The sequence below is a fragment of the Oryctolagus cuniculus genome, chromosome 4, assembly GCF_964237555.1.
Source record: "Oryctolagus cuniculus chromosome 4, mOryCun1.1, whole genome shotgun sequence".
NCBI classification, from domain to species: domain Eukaryota; kingdom Metazoa; phylum Chordata; class Mammalia; order Lagomorpha; family Leporidae; genus Oryctolagus; species Oryctolagus cuniculus.
The window spans coordinates 7,664,582-7,681,263 of record NC_091435.1 but is presented as its reverse complement, the minus strand read 5'-3'; the positions used below and the strand labels follow the sequence as shown (position 1 = coordinate 7,681,263).

General features: G+C 56.0%; 1 protein-coding gene across 3 annotated transcripts in view; it reads right to left on the bottom strand.

Annotated features, from left to right (window-relative positions):
* VPS26C (VPS26 endosomal protein sorting factor C) overlaps positions 1 to 8,267 on the bottom strand; it is a 41,783-nt gene extending 33,516 nt beyond the window's left edge. The window contains exon 1 of one of the 3 annotated variants that reach the window (XM_008274876.4): positions 7,737 to 8,267. In XM_008274876.4, coding sequence (XP_008273098.2) covers positions 7,737 to 7,793 — 57 coding nt within the window. In that variant the 5' untranslated portion in view covers positions 7,794 to 8,267. The remainder of the gene's footprint in view (positions 1 to 7,736) is intronic. The other 2 variants (XM_008274877.4, XM_017350796.3) reach the window with 2 other exon arrangements.
* Between the last annotated feature and the right edge of the window lie 8,415 nt (positions 8,268 to 16,682).

The window sequence follows — 16,682 nt, the reverse complement described above, 5'->3', positions numbered from 1 at the left end:
TGAATCAAACTTTCGATCAAAGAACATACCTATCTGTTGTACCGGGCAAAGAAGTATACCAAAATCAGGCTCAGCTTAAGGACCAAAAATGCTTTGCCTTGGTCACTCACCTCCTTCCTCCAAGCAGGCAGTGGGCACGTAGCTGACAACGTGTATAGCAGCTGACAAGCACTTCCTACGCCATTGGCAGAGCGTGCTTATAGCATGGGCGACACAGCAGTGCGGAGCTCGGGGGAAGTGCCACAATGCTAGCACCGCCCACTTGAGTCCTGACTGTCTATGACAAGGGTCTTAAAATGCTATCCCGATGCTCAAACCACAGTGATCGCGCGGATATCACCTCCACCCTCCCGTGAGCATCGCCACTCAAGCCACACTCAGAGAGAGGCCCTGCGAACACAAAGACACCGGCTCAAACATCTGCCCTCATCAGCGCCCCTGGCAAGTCCCCGAACGCCGAGTCTGTCTTCCCAACACAGAAAGGCTGTCCTAGGATGCTCCCTGTGAAACCGCACTGGCTAACGCGAAATCCACGCTCCTGCTGCAAAGGCCACACATTTATCACACTCGTGATCGTCTCACGCCACACACAGGGCTCTGGGAACACAGGTCAGCCTCACAGGGAAGGGAATGAGAAGATACCCACCCAAGTTGTGCAATACTTCAATCCTAACAACTCCCTGGCCCCCCGCCCCCCCCCAGCAGGATGGGGCAAGGCGGAGGGTCACGAGAGTGCTTTCCCAATCACTAACCTAAGCTGCCCCAGTCCACTTTCTGCTGCTATGGCAGAGCACTTGAGATGCAGTAATTTATAAACAAAACGTTTATCTTGGTTCCTGGTTCTAGGAGTCCAAGAGCAGGGCGCCAGCTCTGTCCAGCTTGCAGTGAGGGCCTCCTGGCGGAAGTGAACTGGGTATGGGAGGAAGGGGCGACCAGGCCCACTCCATCCACGTCTCCATGAACCAATCACCCATTAAAGGCCCCAGCACCTCTCAACACCAGTTTTGATGAGGATAAACCATATTCAAGTCACAGCATCCACAACAACCAACGTTTTTAGTGGGAACTTTAAAAGGAAACTGTATTTTTTTTAAATTAGACTACAATTAAATAAGCTCAACAGACAACTCTTGGGAGCTGGTGCTGTAGCATCGTGAGTTAAGCCACCCCATACTGGAATGCTGCTTTGGGTCTAGCTGCTCTGCTTCCAATCCAGCTTCTTGTCAATGCACCTGGGAGGCAACAGATGACGGCCCAAGGACTTCGAACCCTGCCGCCCACATCAGGGACCAGGATGGAGTTCCAGGCTCTTGGCTTCAGCCTGGCCCAGTCCCACCTGTGGCTGTCACTTGGGGAATGAACCACAAGATAGGAGATCTGTCTCTCCCTCTCTCTGTCACTATGCTTTTCAAATAAATAAACAAACCTAAAAAAAAAAAAAAAGGCAATGCTATTAAACCAATAAATCTAATCAACTGGTCAAGATCTATACCTGGCCATGTGCACCTGTGACTCACGTGCTGCACTCCACGCTGTGTGGTTCAGGGTCGGCACAGTCTGTGGCACCAGCATCGCGGCTGCGTCCTAGGTTCCAGGTGGCAGAACCCTGGCTGTGTGGTTGCTTAATGAGCTCTCAGCGCCCGTGGACAGTGCATATCTAAGTGTGATTTGCACCACAGCCCGTCCCGCCTACCTCAGTCTGCGGGCAGCAGGTGGGGCTAACGGCATACATGTTTTTCATTTTCTCTGTGCATCGCAACAGCACTGGTAGAAAATTCAATTCCTAAGGATGCGACTTATGCATGGGCTTGCCAGAGCCCGCAGTACCTGAGTTTGGTTTGCTGAGATATCTGCTACTCATTTTAGCCTGATCCTGAGTGACAGTACCCCCGGTGTGCAGTCACAGTGACTGCCATACAATGACGCGTATTTGCTCAGTGACCACAGCAGCCACCTGCCGGCCCAGCCCCGTACCGCGGGAGTACAGGTACAGGGTTCTGCAGGCAGACGGCACCACTCATGTTGTCCTGGTGAGGAAGCTGAGGCCACACCACAGTGCGGACTCTGCTCGCCCTCCTAATGACAGCGCCTGGACTCTGGACTCAGCTCCCCAGATTCCTAAGCGTGTCCATCGAGCACTGGCACGCTGCTCCTGCCCTGTGCGCTGTCCCTCTTTGTGCAGACGGACATGCCTGCTGCTTCCTGGGAGTGCTGCAGACAACACTGTGATGTTTCAATGCAGAAAGACCGTGACCGGTACACTAAATGCGTGCTGATTCTATTCCCGGGCTTTTCACATCTTAGTTGCTGGGGAAGCGTCTGGAAATGGACACCAGGGGACCTCAGTTATACCTGGGTATTTGGGTTTTTTTCTAGAAAGAAACACTCATTAACAAAGTTGTTTTTTTTTTTTTTTTTCAAATCATCATGGAAGCCTTTAAGAAATATGAACAGACTGCGAGTCACGGTAGAAAGGAGGGTGTGAAGGGGAAAGCCAAGGCCTCTCTCCTGCTACCCACCCCGTCCCTGGCACTGGAAGGGCCCACTGCTGGAGTGTGCCGTTCCACACACACGAGACAATGCCATGCGCTCTCTCTGCTTCCTAGTGAACATTTACCTTGCATCCCACGTCACTATCTTCACCAATTCCTATTCATTTTTCAGCTGTTATTTAGGCTGTCAGTTTTATTCAAGAAGAGCCTGTGGCTCTCAGGAGGTCACAGGGCAGTACACGCAGGTTAGACCCTAACAGGAAAGATGGCGGGCCCAGGGCTGGAATGGGAGCACCAGTGCCTGGGAGGGAGCAGAGCAGGTTGTTGTCATCTTGGTGCGAAAGGGAAAGCCGAGGGCCCTTCTCGTGCTTTATGCTACCTAGGTTGGCTTTTTTTTTTAATATCTTATTTTTAAATTTCTTTTATTTGAGAGATGGAGTTATAGAAGGAGAAACAAGAAAGGTCTTCCATTTGCTGGTTCACTTCCCAAATGGCCACAACAGCCAGAGTTGAGCCGATCTGAAGCCAGGAGCCAGGAGCTTCTTCCAGGTCTCCCACACCGGTGCAGGGGCCCAAGGACTTGGGCCATCTTCCACTGCTTTCCCAGATGCATTAGCAGGGAGCCTGATTGGAAGTGCAGCAGCTGGGACTCGAACTGGTACTCATATACGAGATGCCAGTGTTGCAAGCGGCAGCTTAACCGGCTGCACAACAATGCTGGTCCTCTTTTTTAAAAAATATATTGCAGGGCCCTCGCCATGGCATAGTGGGCTAAGCCTCCACCTGCAGCGCCAGCATCCCACATGGGCACCAGTTCATGTCTCAGCTGCCTCCACTTCCCATCCAGCTGTCTGCCAATGGCCTGGGATAGCAGTGGAGGATGGCCCAAGTGCTTGGGCCCCTGCACCCACGTGGGAGACCCAGAAGAAGCTCCTGGCTCCAGATCAGCCCAGCTCCAGCTGCTACGACCATTTGGGCAAATGAACCAGCAGATGGAAGACCTTTCTCTCTGTCTCTCCCTCTGTCTGTAACTCTGCCTCTCAAAAACAAAACAAAACAAAACAAAAAAACAAAAACCAACTTGTCTTTAAAAAATGAGTGTGTGTGTGTGTGTGTGTGTGTGTGTGTATTGCAGTCATCTAGTCAGAATAAATATACTGGCTTTTCTTCCACAACCACTATATAAGGTCTCCTTTTAAAACACATTTAAGAATACAGGTGACTGAAGATGGCACAACATGGCCACACTCCAACAACTGTGGATTCTGTTCTAACACCAGCACCAGGAGATGTGCTCCGGACGGCACTGCTGGCCCTAGCTGGGTGAGACACCCATGGGGTCAGCTTCCCAACTGCCCTTCCTGCATTTTTTTTAATGATTTATTTGAAAGTCAGAGAGGAAAAGACAGAAACAAAGATCCTCTATGTGCAGGGTCACTCCACAGATGGCCATGAGCCAGGAGCTTCATCCGGGTCTCCCATGTGGGTGGCAGCGGCCCAAGCACTTGGGCCATCTTGGGCTGCTTTTCTCAGGCCATTAGCAGGAAGCCGGATTGGAAGTGGAGCAGCTGAGACATTTTAAAGGATGCTGGTGTCACAGGCAGCAGTGTTACCAGCCACGTCACAGTGCTGGTCCCACTTCCTGCATCTTTCCTAAATGCACTTCTCATTATCTGCACCATCCTCGACATCAGCGAGCACCTCAGCTCTGTAGCTGGAGCAGCATCTCTGTAAACAGTCAAAACCCTAGTTCTTGGCCGGCTGCGGCTCACTAGGCTAATCCTCCGCCTAGCGGCACCGGCACACCAGGTTCTAGTCCTGGTCGGGGCGCCGGATTCTGTCCCAGTTGCTGCTCTTCCAGGCCAGCTCTCTGCTGTGGCCCGGGAGTGCAGTGGAGGATGGCCCAAGTGCTTGGGCCCTGCACCCCATGGGAGACCAGGAGAAGCACCTGGCTGGCTCCTGGCTTCGGATCAGCGCGGTGTGCCGGCACACCGGGTTCTAGTCCCAGTTGGGGCGCCGGATTCTGTCCCGGTTGCCCCCCTTCCAGGCCAGCTCTCTGCTGTGGCCTGGGAGTGCAGTGGAGGATGGCCCAAGTGCTTGGGCCCTGCACCCCATGGGAGACCAGGAGAAGTACCTGGCTCCTGCCATCGGATCAGCGCGGTACACTGGCCGCAGTGGCCACTGGAGGGTGAACCAATGGCAAAGGAAGACCTTTCTCTCTGTCTCTCTCTCTCACTGTCCACTCGGCCTGTCAAAAAAAAAAAAAAAAAAATTTGAGGGGCGAGTGCTGTAGCTTAGCAGGTAAAGCAGCTGCCTGCAGTACCAGCACCCTATACAGGCACCGGTTCAAGTCCCAGCTGCTCCACTTCCAATTCAGCTCTCTGCTTAGGCCCCTGCACCCTCATGGGAGACCTGGAAGAAACTCCTGGCTCCTAGGTTTGGATCAGCCCAGCTCTGGCTGTTGTGGCCATCTGGGGAGTGAACCAGCGGATGGAAGACCTCTCTCTCTCTCTGCCTCTAACTCTGCCTTTCAAATAAATAAATAAATCTTTAAAAATGTATTTTGAAATAGATCCCACCCACTAGTTCACTCCTCAAATGCTTGTGACAGCTGGGGCTGGGTCAAGGCGGTCACCGGGAGCCTAGGGCTCAATCCAGTCTCCCACAGGGGTGGCAGGAACCCAACTACTGGAGCCATCCCGGCTGCCTTGCAGGTCTGCATCAGCAGGAAATGGAGTCGGAAGCTGGAGCCAGGCTGCAAACCCAGGCACTCTGAGGGGACCCGGGCGTCCCATCCACTAGTCCTGGGGCCTACGTGCTCCCAGAGCCCTGGATGTCCCATCCACTAGTCCTGGGGCCTATGTGCTTCCCGGAGCCCCGGGCGTCCCATCCACTAGCCCTGGGGGCTACGTGCTTCTGGAGCCCTGGGCGTCCCATCCACTAGCCCTGGGGGCTACATGCTTCCCGGAGCCCCCCCCCAAACGCCCCATCCACTAGCCCTGGGGCTACGTGCTTCCTGGAGCCCCCCCCAAGCGCCCCATCCACTAGCCCTGGGGCTACGTGCTTCCTGGAGCCCCCCCCAAGCGCCCCATCCACTAGTCCTGGGGCTACGTGCTTCCTGGAGCCCCCCCCAAGCGCCCCATCCACTAGTCCTGGGGCTACGTGCTTCCTGGAGCCCCAGGCATCCCATCCACTAGCCCTGGGGGCTACGTGCTTCCCAGAGCCCCAGGCATCCCATCCACTAGCCCTGGGGCCTACGTGCTTCCCAGAGCCCCAGGCATCCCATCCACTAGCCCTGGGGCCTACGTGCTCCCTTAGCCCGGGGCGTCCCATCCACTAGTCCTGGGAGCCTACGTGCTTCCTGGAGCCCCGCGCGTCCCATCCACTAGTCCTGGGAGCCTATGTGCTTCCCGGAGCCCCGGGCGTCCCATCCACTAGTCCTGGGGCCTACGTGCTTCCCGGAGCCCCGGGAGTCCCATCCACTAGCCCTGGGGCCTACGTGCTTCCCAGAGCCCCAGGCATCCCATCCACTAGCCCTGGGGCCTACGTGCTCCCTTAGCCCGGGGCGTCCCATCCACTAGTCCTGGGGCCTACGTGCTTCCTGGAGCCCCGTGCGTCCCATCCACTAGTCCTGGGAGCCTACGTGCTTCCCGGAGCCCAGGGCGTCCCATCCACTAGTCCTGGGGCCTACGTGCTTCCCGGAGCCCCGGGCGTCCCATCCACTAGCCCTGGGGGCTACGTGCTTCCCGGAGCCCCGGGCGTCCCATCCACTAGTCCTGGGGGCTACGTGCTTCCTTCCCGGAGCCCTGGGCGTCCCATCCACTAGCCCTGGGGGCTACGTGCTTCCCGGAGCCCCGGGAGTCCCATCCACTAGTCCTGGGGGCTACGTGCTTCCCGGAGCCCCGGGCGTCCCATCCACTAGTCCTGGGGGCTACGTGCTTCCCGGAGCCCCGGGCGTCCCATCCACTAGCCCTGGGAGCCTACGTGCTTCCCGGAGCCCCGGGCGTCCCATCCACTAGTCCTGGGGGCTACGTGCTTCCCGGAGCCCCGGGCGTCCCATCCACTAGTCCTGGGGGCTACGTGCTTCCCGGAGCCCCGGGCGTCCCATCCACTAGTCCTGGGGGCTACGTGCTTCCCGGAGCCCCGGGCGTCCCATCCACTAGTCCTGGGGGCTACGTGCTTCCCGGAGCCCCGGGCGTCCCATCCACTAGTCCTGGGGGCTACGTGCTTCCTTCCCGGAGCCCCGGGCGTCCCATCCACTAGTCCTGGGGCCTACGTGCTTCCTTCCCGGAGCCCCGGGCGTCCCATCCACTAGCCCTAGGGCCTACGTGCTTCCCGGAGCCCTGGGCGTCCCATCCACTAGCCCTGGGGGCTACATGCTTCCGGTGTTCTGAGACCTCCTCCTGTCCCCTGGGAAGGCTCTAGGTCAGCCGTCTCACAGACGGTATAGAGCAGCGGTGCCCTTAGCACACCGCGCCAGGCAGCCGGCTCCGTCCCGGGGCAGTGCGGCGGCGTTCATCCTCGCCCTGTTAGCATAGTGGTCATCAGACTGCGCCATTAAAACGTGGATTTTCCCTTCCGTCATTTGCGATCTAGGGAGTGACCAGTGGTCATTAACGATCTAGGGAGTGACCAGTGGAATCTGGGTCAATGTCAGGTTTCCCCAAGCTCTCTCAAGACGTTTAGCGATCATTCGAGAGCTCCGACGTCGCAGCAAACGGCCAACCTCTGCTCTCAGCTTTAGGCCGAGAGAGTGGGCGCTCGATGGGATCTCGAGCTGCACACGGGAAGCCCCGCCATCGCTGGGGCGGACACAGGCGGACGGCGGACTCGGCGCTCCACCGAGTACGGGGACCTCCTGACACCCTCATCTTGCAGAGAGGAAAACCGAGGCGCCAGGGCGTTGATGGCCACCGAGGGAAGACGGCTTTGCAAGCCTGCACTGCAATAGCCATCCCGTCTGCCTGTCACCCTCCCTAAACGTGGAGGGGAAGCGACCACCGCCGGGCGTGCACCTCGCGCTCCATCACGCCGGGAGAAAGGGGCGTGTGCCCACCGGCTGCCCCGCCCCCGGGCCCGCGGCGCCCCAGGGCCAGAGCCAACCCCGGTCCGCGCGCGCCCCGCACTCGCGGCGACGCGCCCTCCCCGGCCCCAGCACCTGCGCGGGAAGCCCTGGGGCGCCCCCCGCCCCGCCCAGGCCCCTCCCGCAGACGGGACCGGCAGGCCCGCCCACCCTCCACTTACCCCGGCGTGATACACCTTATTCGCTCTTTTAATCTTTATGTCCAGGGAGGTCCCCATCTCGGATTCTCGGCAGCGGCCGCCGCTTCCGGCCCCGCGTGACCCGAGGGGAAGCCGAGTAGCCCGGGGCCCTGTCCCCGTCCCGCCCCGCCGGCAGTGGCGTCACGTGACCTCGCGCCCTACGTCCGTTCGACCCACGCCTTCCTCTTTCCGGCGCAGGGGCGGGCGACCGCTCGCCCCACCCCCGTCAAGCCTGTGAGGCGGGACCTGACTAGCACCGCCCCTTCCGCCAGGCCCGTCACGTGCCGGAAATGCACCCCCCCCTTGGCCCACGTTTAGGGGAGGAAGGGAGGACTGCTAGACTCTCCCGGCGTGCCCCGCGGCAGGGGCGGGGCCGAGGCCATCTCGAGGGCGCCCTCGCAGCAGAAGCAAGGCTCCCGTCATGCCGTGCGGCGCAGGTTCGCAGGGGCATGTGACTCGCCGATGTCCTCTCCCCAAGTCTCCTCACTCTCATCTCCAGCCCTGCCCCCCATGTCCCTGAAGTCCTGAGGAGCCGGCGCCTCCTTTATCCATCCGCAGCTCGGCTCCGCTCCCGGCCCGTCCCTCGGGAATGGTTCCGGGCACCCGCAGGGGTGCGGCCGCCGGGTGCGCGCGCGCGCGCGACCCAGCGAACCCTGATTGGCGGGCGGCTGGGCTGCCAGGCCCCCGGCCCGAGTCGGGGTGTCTGGAGGCTCGGGGTGACCCCGCTCGGCTCGGAGCCGCGGCGCCCACTCAGCTGCTCGCGGGCGGTGTGGGCGTCCCCCGGCGCGCGCCCGGGACGCGGCGCCGGCGATTGCGATGGGGCCGGGCCGGACCCCACAGCCTCGGAGCCGAAGAGTCCCTGCCTGCTCCGTGGCTTTCCAGCGGCGACTGATGCAAACAGACGCAGGACACTTGTCGTCCTTGCGTGCTTTTTTGGAGGTAGGGGCACCAAGGCGGCTTTTAGGGACCGTTTGCATTTCAGTGATGCACCTAGACTAACCCTCCAGATTCAACTGGGGAGAAATCCCTCCCGGTGCAATGCCGGGAGCCCACAGCCCAGTCGCCTGCTGGATGCTTCGTGTTCCGCGAGACTGTGTGGACTGCACACGGGGTGCTGCTGCGGTCCGAAAAGCCGCGGTTCCAGCTGCTAGCCGTGCGTTCGGTTTGCTAAGCCGGCCCCGTGCCTCTGCGTGTTGGCTTCCAAACACAAAACACTCCGTTTTCTCCAAGCGCCTCCTGTCTCCATCTTTTGCATCCCTTGTTTCTGACCCACAAAAATAAGTCCATGTCAAAACGGCAGCTTCAGTGGACCCTGCTTCCTACGTGGAGGTGAGACGGTGGAGTCGGGTCGGGCCCCCGGACGCTTCCCGAGGGTCAGCCTTCAAAGCTTGGCCGCTTCCACGTGGACGTGAAGAAGAGAGAAAATGCCCCCCACCCCCGCGTTGTCTTAGCTGACCCCTGCTTCTCTGCACAACTGGCCTTCGTTTCAAACTCCTTTCATGGACGGAAGGCCTGGAAGAGCCTCTGTGCCCCACGCAGCTCCATGGGAGGCCTCGAAGAGGCCTTAGAAACGCGGGTGGGAAACGTGTATGATGAGAAAGCTACATGGATTTCAGATCTTTCCGCACCAAAACAAACACCTTGTAATTCCTTTTTCCCACAAACTTTTGGAAGTGCTTTTGTCAGGCAGGTAACCAGGCATGAGAGACTGGGGAGGAGCCACAGACTCCTCCAGGGGTCAAACCAAGGATCCTGGGCTCCCCACCCCCAACCCCTGCCAGGACTCAGCCAACACTGCCCACTGTGCCGGTTCACTAGGGTTAAAGTACCATGATAAAGTGGAGTTCAGCCAGGAGCTGGCGTTGTGGCCCGGCAGTGCCATGTGAGCACTGGTGCAAGTCCACGCTGCTCCACTTCTGATCCAGCTCCCTGCTAACGCGCCTGGGAAAGCAGTAGAAGACGGCCAACAAGTGCTTGGGCCCTGCACCCACGTGGGAGACCTGGCCCCAGCCCTGGCTGTTGCAGCTGTTTGGGGAGTTAGCCAGCAGAAGGAAGATTCTCTCTCTCTCTCTCTCTCTCTCTCTCTCTGTGTTTACCTCTGCCTTTCAAATGTTTAAAAGGGGGAGAGGGGCTTAGACCAGATGTGCAGAGAGCCCAAAGATACGCAACTCCCTGATGTCAATCACAAATTTCAATCATGAGCATCACTGCCAGCTCACCAGTGAACACCCTAAGCTTTAGGGATAAAAGCCTCAAACCAGGGAGCACGGGTGCCGTGTGCACCCTCAACTGGCCCATTCTTTCCTTGGACTACACGTTAATAAACTTTGCCTTCCTATCCCTACTTCCATCTGCCTGAACTGTAGCTCATTCTCCATCGGCAAAAAAAAAAATCACAGGAAGCCAGCCGCCACCGGAGACCCCCTCATATCGCCTCTCCCCACTGTCAGCACCACCCAGCGCCTTCGGGGAGAGCCCAGCAAGACCATTAGAGAGCATTTTTCTTCTACAAGGTCCACGTGACTCGCAGGAAAGACGCGTCCAGGAAAGAACTGGACTTGAGTGTGCCTCGGGATCTCTCTCTCTACCCTCCCGCCCCTCTGTCATCTTCTTCCTCTGAAATACAGAAGGGACCCACTAGCAGCAGTGCCGATGGAACCGGTCACCAACAAGGAAGGAACACGGTGCTCCCCTTCCGGTCGGTTCCACCGATACCTGGGAGAGAGAGTTGCACAGCCTCCCTCGGGTCCGTCCCTTCCCTTCAGGTGCACCGTGTTTCCCGCGAGACTGACGGCCTCCTTTCGTGCCTTCCCCTGCCTTCCCAAACAGACTGGGAAGGAGGGAATTGAGCAAGTGTTTGGGGGAAGCGGGGCTGGATCTGTGAGTTTGTATGGAGTCCTGTGGAAAGTGGCCCCATTGCTAGGTGGATTTCGTTAGAAGATGGGGGGCTGTGCCTGTCGTGAGCCTAGGTGCCAATTCTGGAACCCCAGGAGAGGGCCACTGTCGCTCCCCCTCTTCGTGGAGGAACGACACTAAACCCTGCCCAGGTTTCCTATCCGAGTCACGGCACCATTATGTCGCTCCCCCTCTTCATGGAGGAACGACACAGGACCCTGCGCTGTTCTTTCGTCTGCTCGGCCCTCCCCGGGTTTGCTGCTGGTTCTTCCCGGGTTGGCTACCGTCCCTTCCACCTCCGTGGAGGGGCGGGCCCCCCTGCCACTTTCCCCACTTCCTCGGGGGAGCGGCACACCGCCGGCCGGCTCTCTCGGGGGCTGCACAGGTGTTCCTTCAGATAGATGTTCCTGGTGCATGTTGTCTCTCTCCTCCTTTGTAGTCCTCTTCCACCAATCCCAACTCTGCTACCCACACGCCGAGTACGCTGCTCTCCTCCAATCAGGAGCAGGTCCTGCTGTTTATTGGTTGAACTGGAGGCAGCTGTGTAGAAGCTGTTTCCTCCTCTCCCAGCGCCATATTGTGGGAGAGCAGATGCATAGAATAAGTCTTAATTCCAGTAACTTAGTCTAGTCCAAATTGCTCCCAGTTGCTCCCCACAGGCCACGAAGCAGCCCTAAGTGGTTTCCGTGGTTCTCAGCGGTAAGGGTTGAAGTGTGTTCCCTACACTGCCAGCACTACTGGTCTCAAAGCTTCAGCTCAGTCACTCTCCAAAACTCCCCTTAGTTCAGGAAAACCGCCCTGCCCCAGGTCATTCATGCTCCATTCTCGGGGCACCGCGAATTAACGACTCATTGATCCAGGGAATGAAAGCTTGTCCCCTCACCCCAGTTTAGGACTCCAAAGGACCCTTCCACCACGGCATTGGTACCCATTGCTGTGTAACGGATTACCCCAACGTTTAGCGGTTTAAATAACAAACGTTATCTCCAAGAAGCTGTGGGTCAGGAATGCAGACATTGGGGCCATTTGAGGAGTGAGGCAGCAGGTGCATGACCTTCCCCTCCCCCCATAAACAACCAAGCCGCTGTCCTATTTCAGTAAACTGAGCCTGATCAAAACTACCAAAACTCTAACCGCCTGGCAGTTAGACGAACTTCTCCAAAATGTTAGATCAAGGAAGACAGCAACAAGAAAAATACCCTAAGTGGCAAAAATTAGCAACGTGTGAATCCTTCATACCAAGACCTATACGGTGGGGAGTGTGGGGGCTGCCAAGTAGGACCACCTGGGACACCCACATTCTCTATCTCAGTGTCTGGGTTTGGTCTAAGCTCCAGCTGCCAATTCCAGTTCCCTGCCCTGGGAGGCAGCAGGTGATGGCTCAAGTTCTTGGGTCCCTGCCAGTCATATGGGAGACCTGAACTGAGTTCCTGGCTCTTAGCTGCCATCTGGCCCAGCCCCAGGCCCAGTCATTCCAAGCATTTGAAGACTGGGACAGGAGATCGGTTCTCTCTCTCTCTCTCTCTCTCTCTCTCTCAAATAAAATAAAAAAATGAACACCTTAAGAAAAACATATGACATACAGCCAAAGAAGGGATCCTCTAAAAAATTATTAGAAAACAGTTTGTAAATTCTGTATCTGGGACTTGCTTCAAATAACCGCAGGAGGAGAAAAAGGGGCGGGGGGGGGGGGAGTTTCAGCTGGGCCCTGGGATACTGGAGGCAAGTGATGCTCACTGCTGAACTGGGTGTCGCCGCACGGCTTGTACTGCGGCATCTTCTCCATCTCTTTGTTTACTTGAATTCCATCATAGCAGACAAGACACATGCACAGGGAGTCAATGTTTTTGAGAGATGAAGCTAACATATATTTTTAATTCCTTATAATCTCTGGTAGGTGCCCCCAACTTTCCCTCCACCAAGTTTGCACTCTAACTCACAAAAGGGGTGCTAAAGAATACTTTTTCTAGCTGGGAAGATGACCCAGAGGTCAAAGTGGAAGGCGTGTGGACAGCTGCGGGAGCTGCAGAGGATCCAGGGGCGTGGTCTGCCTGCCTGTCCCTGCAGGGCTGTCCCAGCTGGGACAGGACTGAAAACCCAGAAAACTCAGTGGGTGCCAGGCCGAGAGGTGGGCAGGATGAGGAGACCCCGGGTCAGCTGGGGGGGCTCAGGTTTACTGTGGCACTCCCTCCCGCGCCGTGCTGCCAATTAGTGCAGTGCGGGCACTGGCAGACCTTGTGTTTTGAACCATACCCCCTCTAGCCTGGCAGAACACACTGAGGTGGGGTTTGGGGAGGGAAAGATAAGGCAGAGAAAAATCCCCAGCCTAGGGTCAGTGCTGTGGAGCAGCCAGTTATCACCCTGGCTTGAAGCGCTGGTGTCCCATATGGGCGCCGGTTCGAGTCCCGGCTGCTCCTCTTCCAATCCAGCTCTCTGCTATGGCCTGGGAAAGCAGTAGAAGATGGCCCAAGTCCTTGGGCCCCTGCACTGTGTGGGAGACCTGGAGGATGCTGCAGGCTCCTGGCTTTGGATCAGCGCAACTCCAGCTGTTGCGGCAATCTGGGGAGTGAACCAGTGGATGGAAGACTTCTCTCTCTCTGCCTCTGCCTTTCTATGTAACTCTGTCTTTCAAACAAATAAAAATAAAATCTTAGAAAAAAAAGAAAGAAAGAAAGGAAAAGCCCCGGTCAGACTGATCTTCCCGCCCTCAGCAGAAATGTTCGCTGGAGAGCAGAATTAGGTTAATTTATAGAGAAATTAATACTGTTCCTTCCCGACCATTGCTGTGTTGTGCCTGTCAATTTTAAAACAGCTGCATATACAGCAATTAATAGGCATTTTATTTAATAGCAACAACCAGTTAGAAAATAGAATGGAGATAGGAAATGTAAGAATTATTGAGAGAGAGAGAGAGATCTTCCATCCACTGATTCATTCCCTAAATGGCTGCAACAGCCAGGGCTGGGCCAATCCAAAGCCAGGAGCCAGGAGCCAGGAGCCAGGAGCCAGGAGCCAGGAGCCAGGTGTTTCTTCTGGGTCTTGCATTTGAGTATAGAGGCCCAAGTACTTGGGCCATCTTCTGCTGCTTTCCCAGATGCATTAGCAGGGAGCTGGATCAGAAGCGGAGCAGCTGGGACTCGAACCAGCGCCCATATAGGATGCCGAAACTGCAGGCAGCAGGTTTATCCACTATGCCACAGCACCAGACCCATGTAATATAATTTTAATGAAGAAATTTCATGAAATTGTGGCAAAATTCTTCTGAAAAAATTAAGGGATGTTTAAAAATTACATATTTTTTAAAAAGTTGACTGTAGAGGAGACAGCCATAGTAGACTAAAATACTAAAGCTATGAGAATTAAAACATCACTGGACAGAACACATTGCTCAGAACAGATCCTAACATTTTAATGTATAAGATTTTATTTTTGGTTGTATGTATAAGTTTTTCAAAATGATTTATTTATTTGAAAGGCAGAGCACCAGAGAGAGAGAGTGAGATCTTTCATTTGCTGTTTCACTCCCCAAATGCTTCCAACAGCAGGAGGTGGGCCAGGGGGAAGCCAGGAGCCAGGAACTCCATCTGGGTCCAGCATGTGGGTGCCCAGGCCCAAGCGCCTTGGCCATCTTCCACTGCCTTCCCAGGCACGTTAATAGGAAGCTGGATCAGAAGTGGAGCAGCCAGGACTCCAACAGGCACTCCAGCATAGCTTACAGACATCCCAAGCAGCTGCGTAACCCGTGTACCACGGTGCCACCCCTAGTGACTTATACTTAATTGTAGCTAAGATTCTTATAGGTGGAAAGTGACACCACAAAACTATAAAGAACAAAGGACCGGGGTCTCTGCGTTTTGTGGTGGCTAAGCTGCTGCCTAAAATGCCGGTATCACCATGGGCACCAGTTTGTGTTCGGGCTGCTCCACTTCCGATCCAGCTCCCTGCTATGACCTGGGAAAGCAGCAGCAGATGGCCCAGGTGATTGGACCCTTGCCGACCTTGTGGGAGACCTGGAGGAAGTTCCTGGGTCCTGGCTTTGGCCTGGTCCAGTACTGGTTGCTGCGGCCATTTGGGGAGTGAACCAGCAGGTGAAAGATCTTGCTCTGTCTCTGTCCCCACCCTTGCCTCACCCCGCCATGACTCTGCCTTTCAAATAAATAAAATAAATTATAAAGAAAGAGAGAGAGAGAGAGAGAGAATTAGGGGCCTTTGCTGTGGCTCAGCTGGTTACACAGCGCCGGCCCTACCATGCCATACCCTTGGATACGATGGTAGTATTAAAGAATGTTACATCTTCCCTACTTAATTTCTAAATTTAAAGCAATACCAGGGGTGGGCATTTGGCCTACTGGTTAGCAGCCTGGTTGGGATTCCCACCGTGCCATGTTGCAGTGCCTACGCTGGAATCTCAGCTCCCCTCCAAATTCCATCTTCCTGCTAATGCACAACCCAGGAGACGGCCTGTGACACCTCAAGTACTTAGGTCCCTGCCACCTGTGTGGAAGACCTGAATTGAGTTTCTGGCTTCTGGCTTTGGCCTGGCTGAGCTCCAACTGTTACAAGCATTTGGATAACGAACTAGCAGATGCAATCTCTCGTTCCTTCTCTCTCAAATTGTATAATTTTTAAAAATAAAGGCATCCTAATAAAGTGCTATCTTTTTTTTTTTTTTTGACAGGCAGAGTGGACAGTGAGAGAGAGAGATAGAGAGAAAGGTCTTCCTTTGCCATTGGTTCACCCTCCAATGGCCGCCGCGGCCAACGTGCTGCGGCAGGCGCACCGCGCTGATCCAATGGCAGCAGCCAGGTGCTTCTCCTGGTCTCCCATGGGGTGCAGGGCCCAAGCACTTGGGCCATCCTCCACTGCACTCCCTGGCCACAGCAGAGAGCTGGCCTGGAAGAGGGGCAACTAGGACAGAATCTGGCGCCCCGACCGGGACTAGAACCCGGTGTGCCGGCGCTACAAGGCGGAGGATTAGCCTAGTGAGCCGTGGCGCCGGCCAAAGCGCTATCTTTATTTCTGGAGAATAGTAGGTTGATTTTAAAAGTTTATTTGGAGGCCGGCGCCGCGGCTCACTAGGCTAATCCTCCGCCTTGCGGCGCCGGCACACCGGGTTCTAGTCCCGGTCGGGGCGCCGGATTCTGTCCCGGTTGCCCCTCTTCCAGGCCAGCTCTCTGCTGTGGCCCAGGAGTGCAGTGGAGGATGGCCCAGGTGCTTGGGTCCTGCACCCCATGGGAGACCAGGAAAAGCACCTGGCTCCTGGCTCCTGCCATCGGATCAGCGCGGTGCGCCGGCCGCAGCGCGCCGGCCGCGGCGGCCATTGGAGGGTGAACCAACGGCAAAGGAAGACCTTTCTCTCTGTCTCTCTCTCTCTCACTGTCCACTCTGCCTGTCAAAAAATAAAAAAAAATAAAAAAAATAAAAAAGTTTATTTGGAGGGGCCAGTGCTGTGGCGCAGCACATTAACGCCCTGGCCTGGAGCACCAGCATTCTATATGGGTGCTGTTTCGAGGCCCGGCTGCTCCACTTCTGATCCAGCTCTCTGCTTTGGCCTGGGAAAGCAGAGGAAGATGGCCCAAGTCCTTGGGCCCCTGCACCCATGTGGGAGACCCAGAAGAGGCTCCTGGCTCCTGGCTTCAGATCGGTGCAGCTTCTGGATGGAAGACCTCTCTCTTTCTCTCTCTCTCTTTGCCTCTCCTTTCTCGGTATAACTCTGCCTTTCAAATAAATAAATAAATCTTTATTTTAAAAAGTATAAATAATAATAAATAATAAATAAATAGTAAGAAATAAGCAAGACTAGCTGGGATAAATCCCAATAAGAGTTGAGCAAGTGGAGAGGGAGGAGCCGGGGGCTTGTTGTACAGAGAGTGACACATGTGACTCACTTGAACCAGTTAGCCTGCAGCCAGAGTTCTGGGCATTTAAGGGGCCTGGGCACTTCTGCTTTCATGTTTGGGTGCCCAGAGTCTCTGATGCAGAGACTACAAGGAAGCACCACAGGAGAAAGGCCCTAGACCATGGGAGACAGAA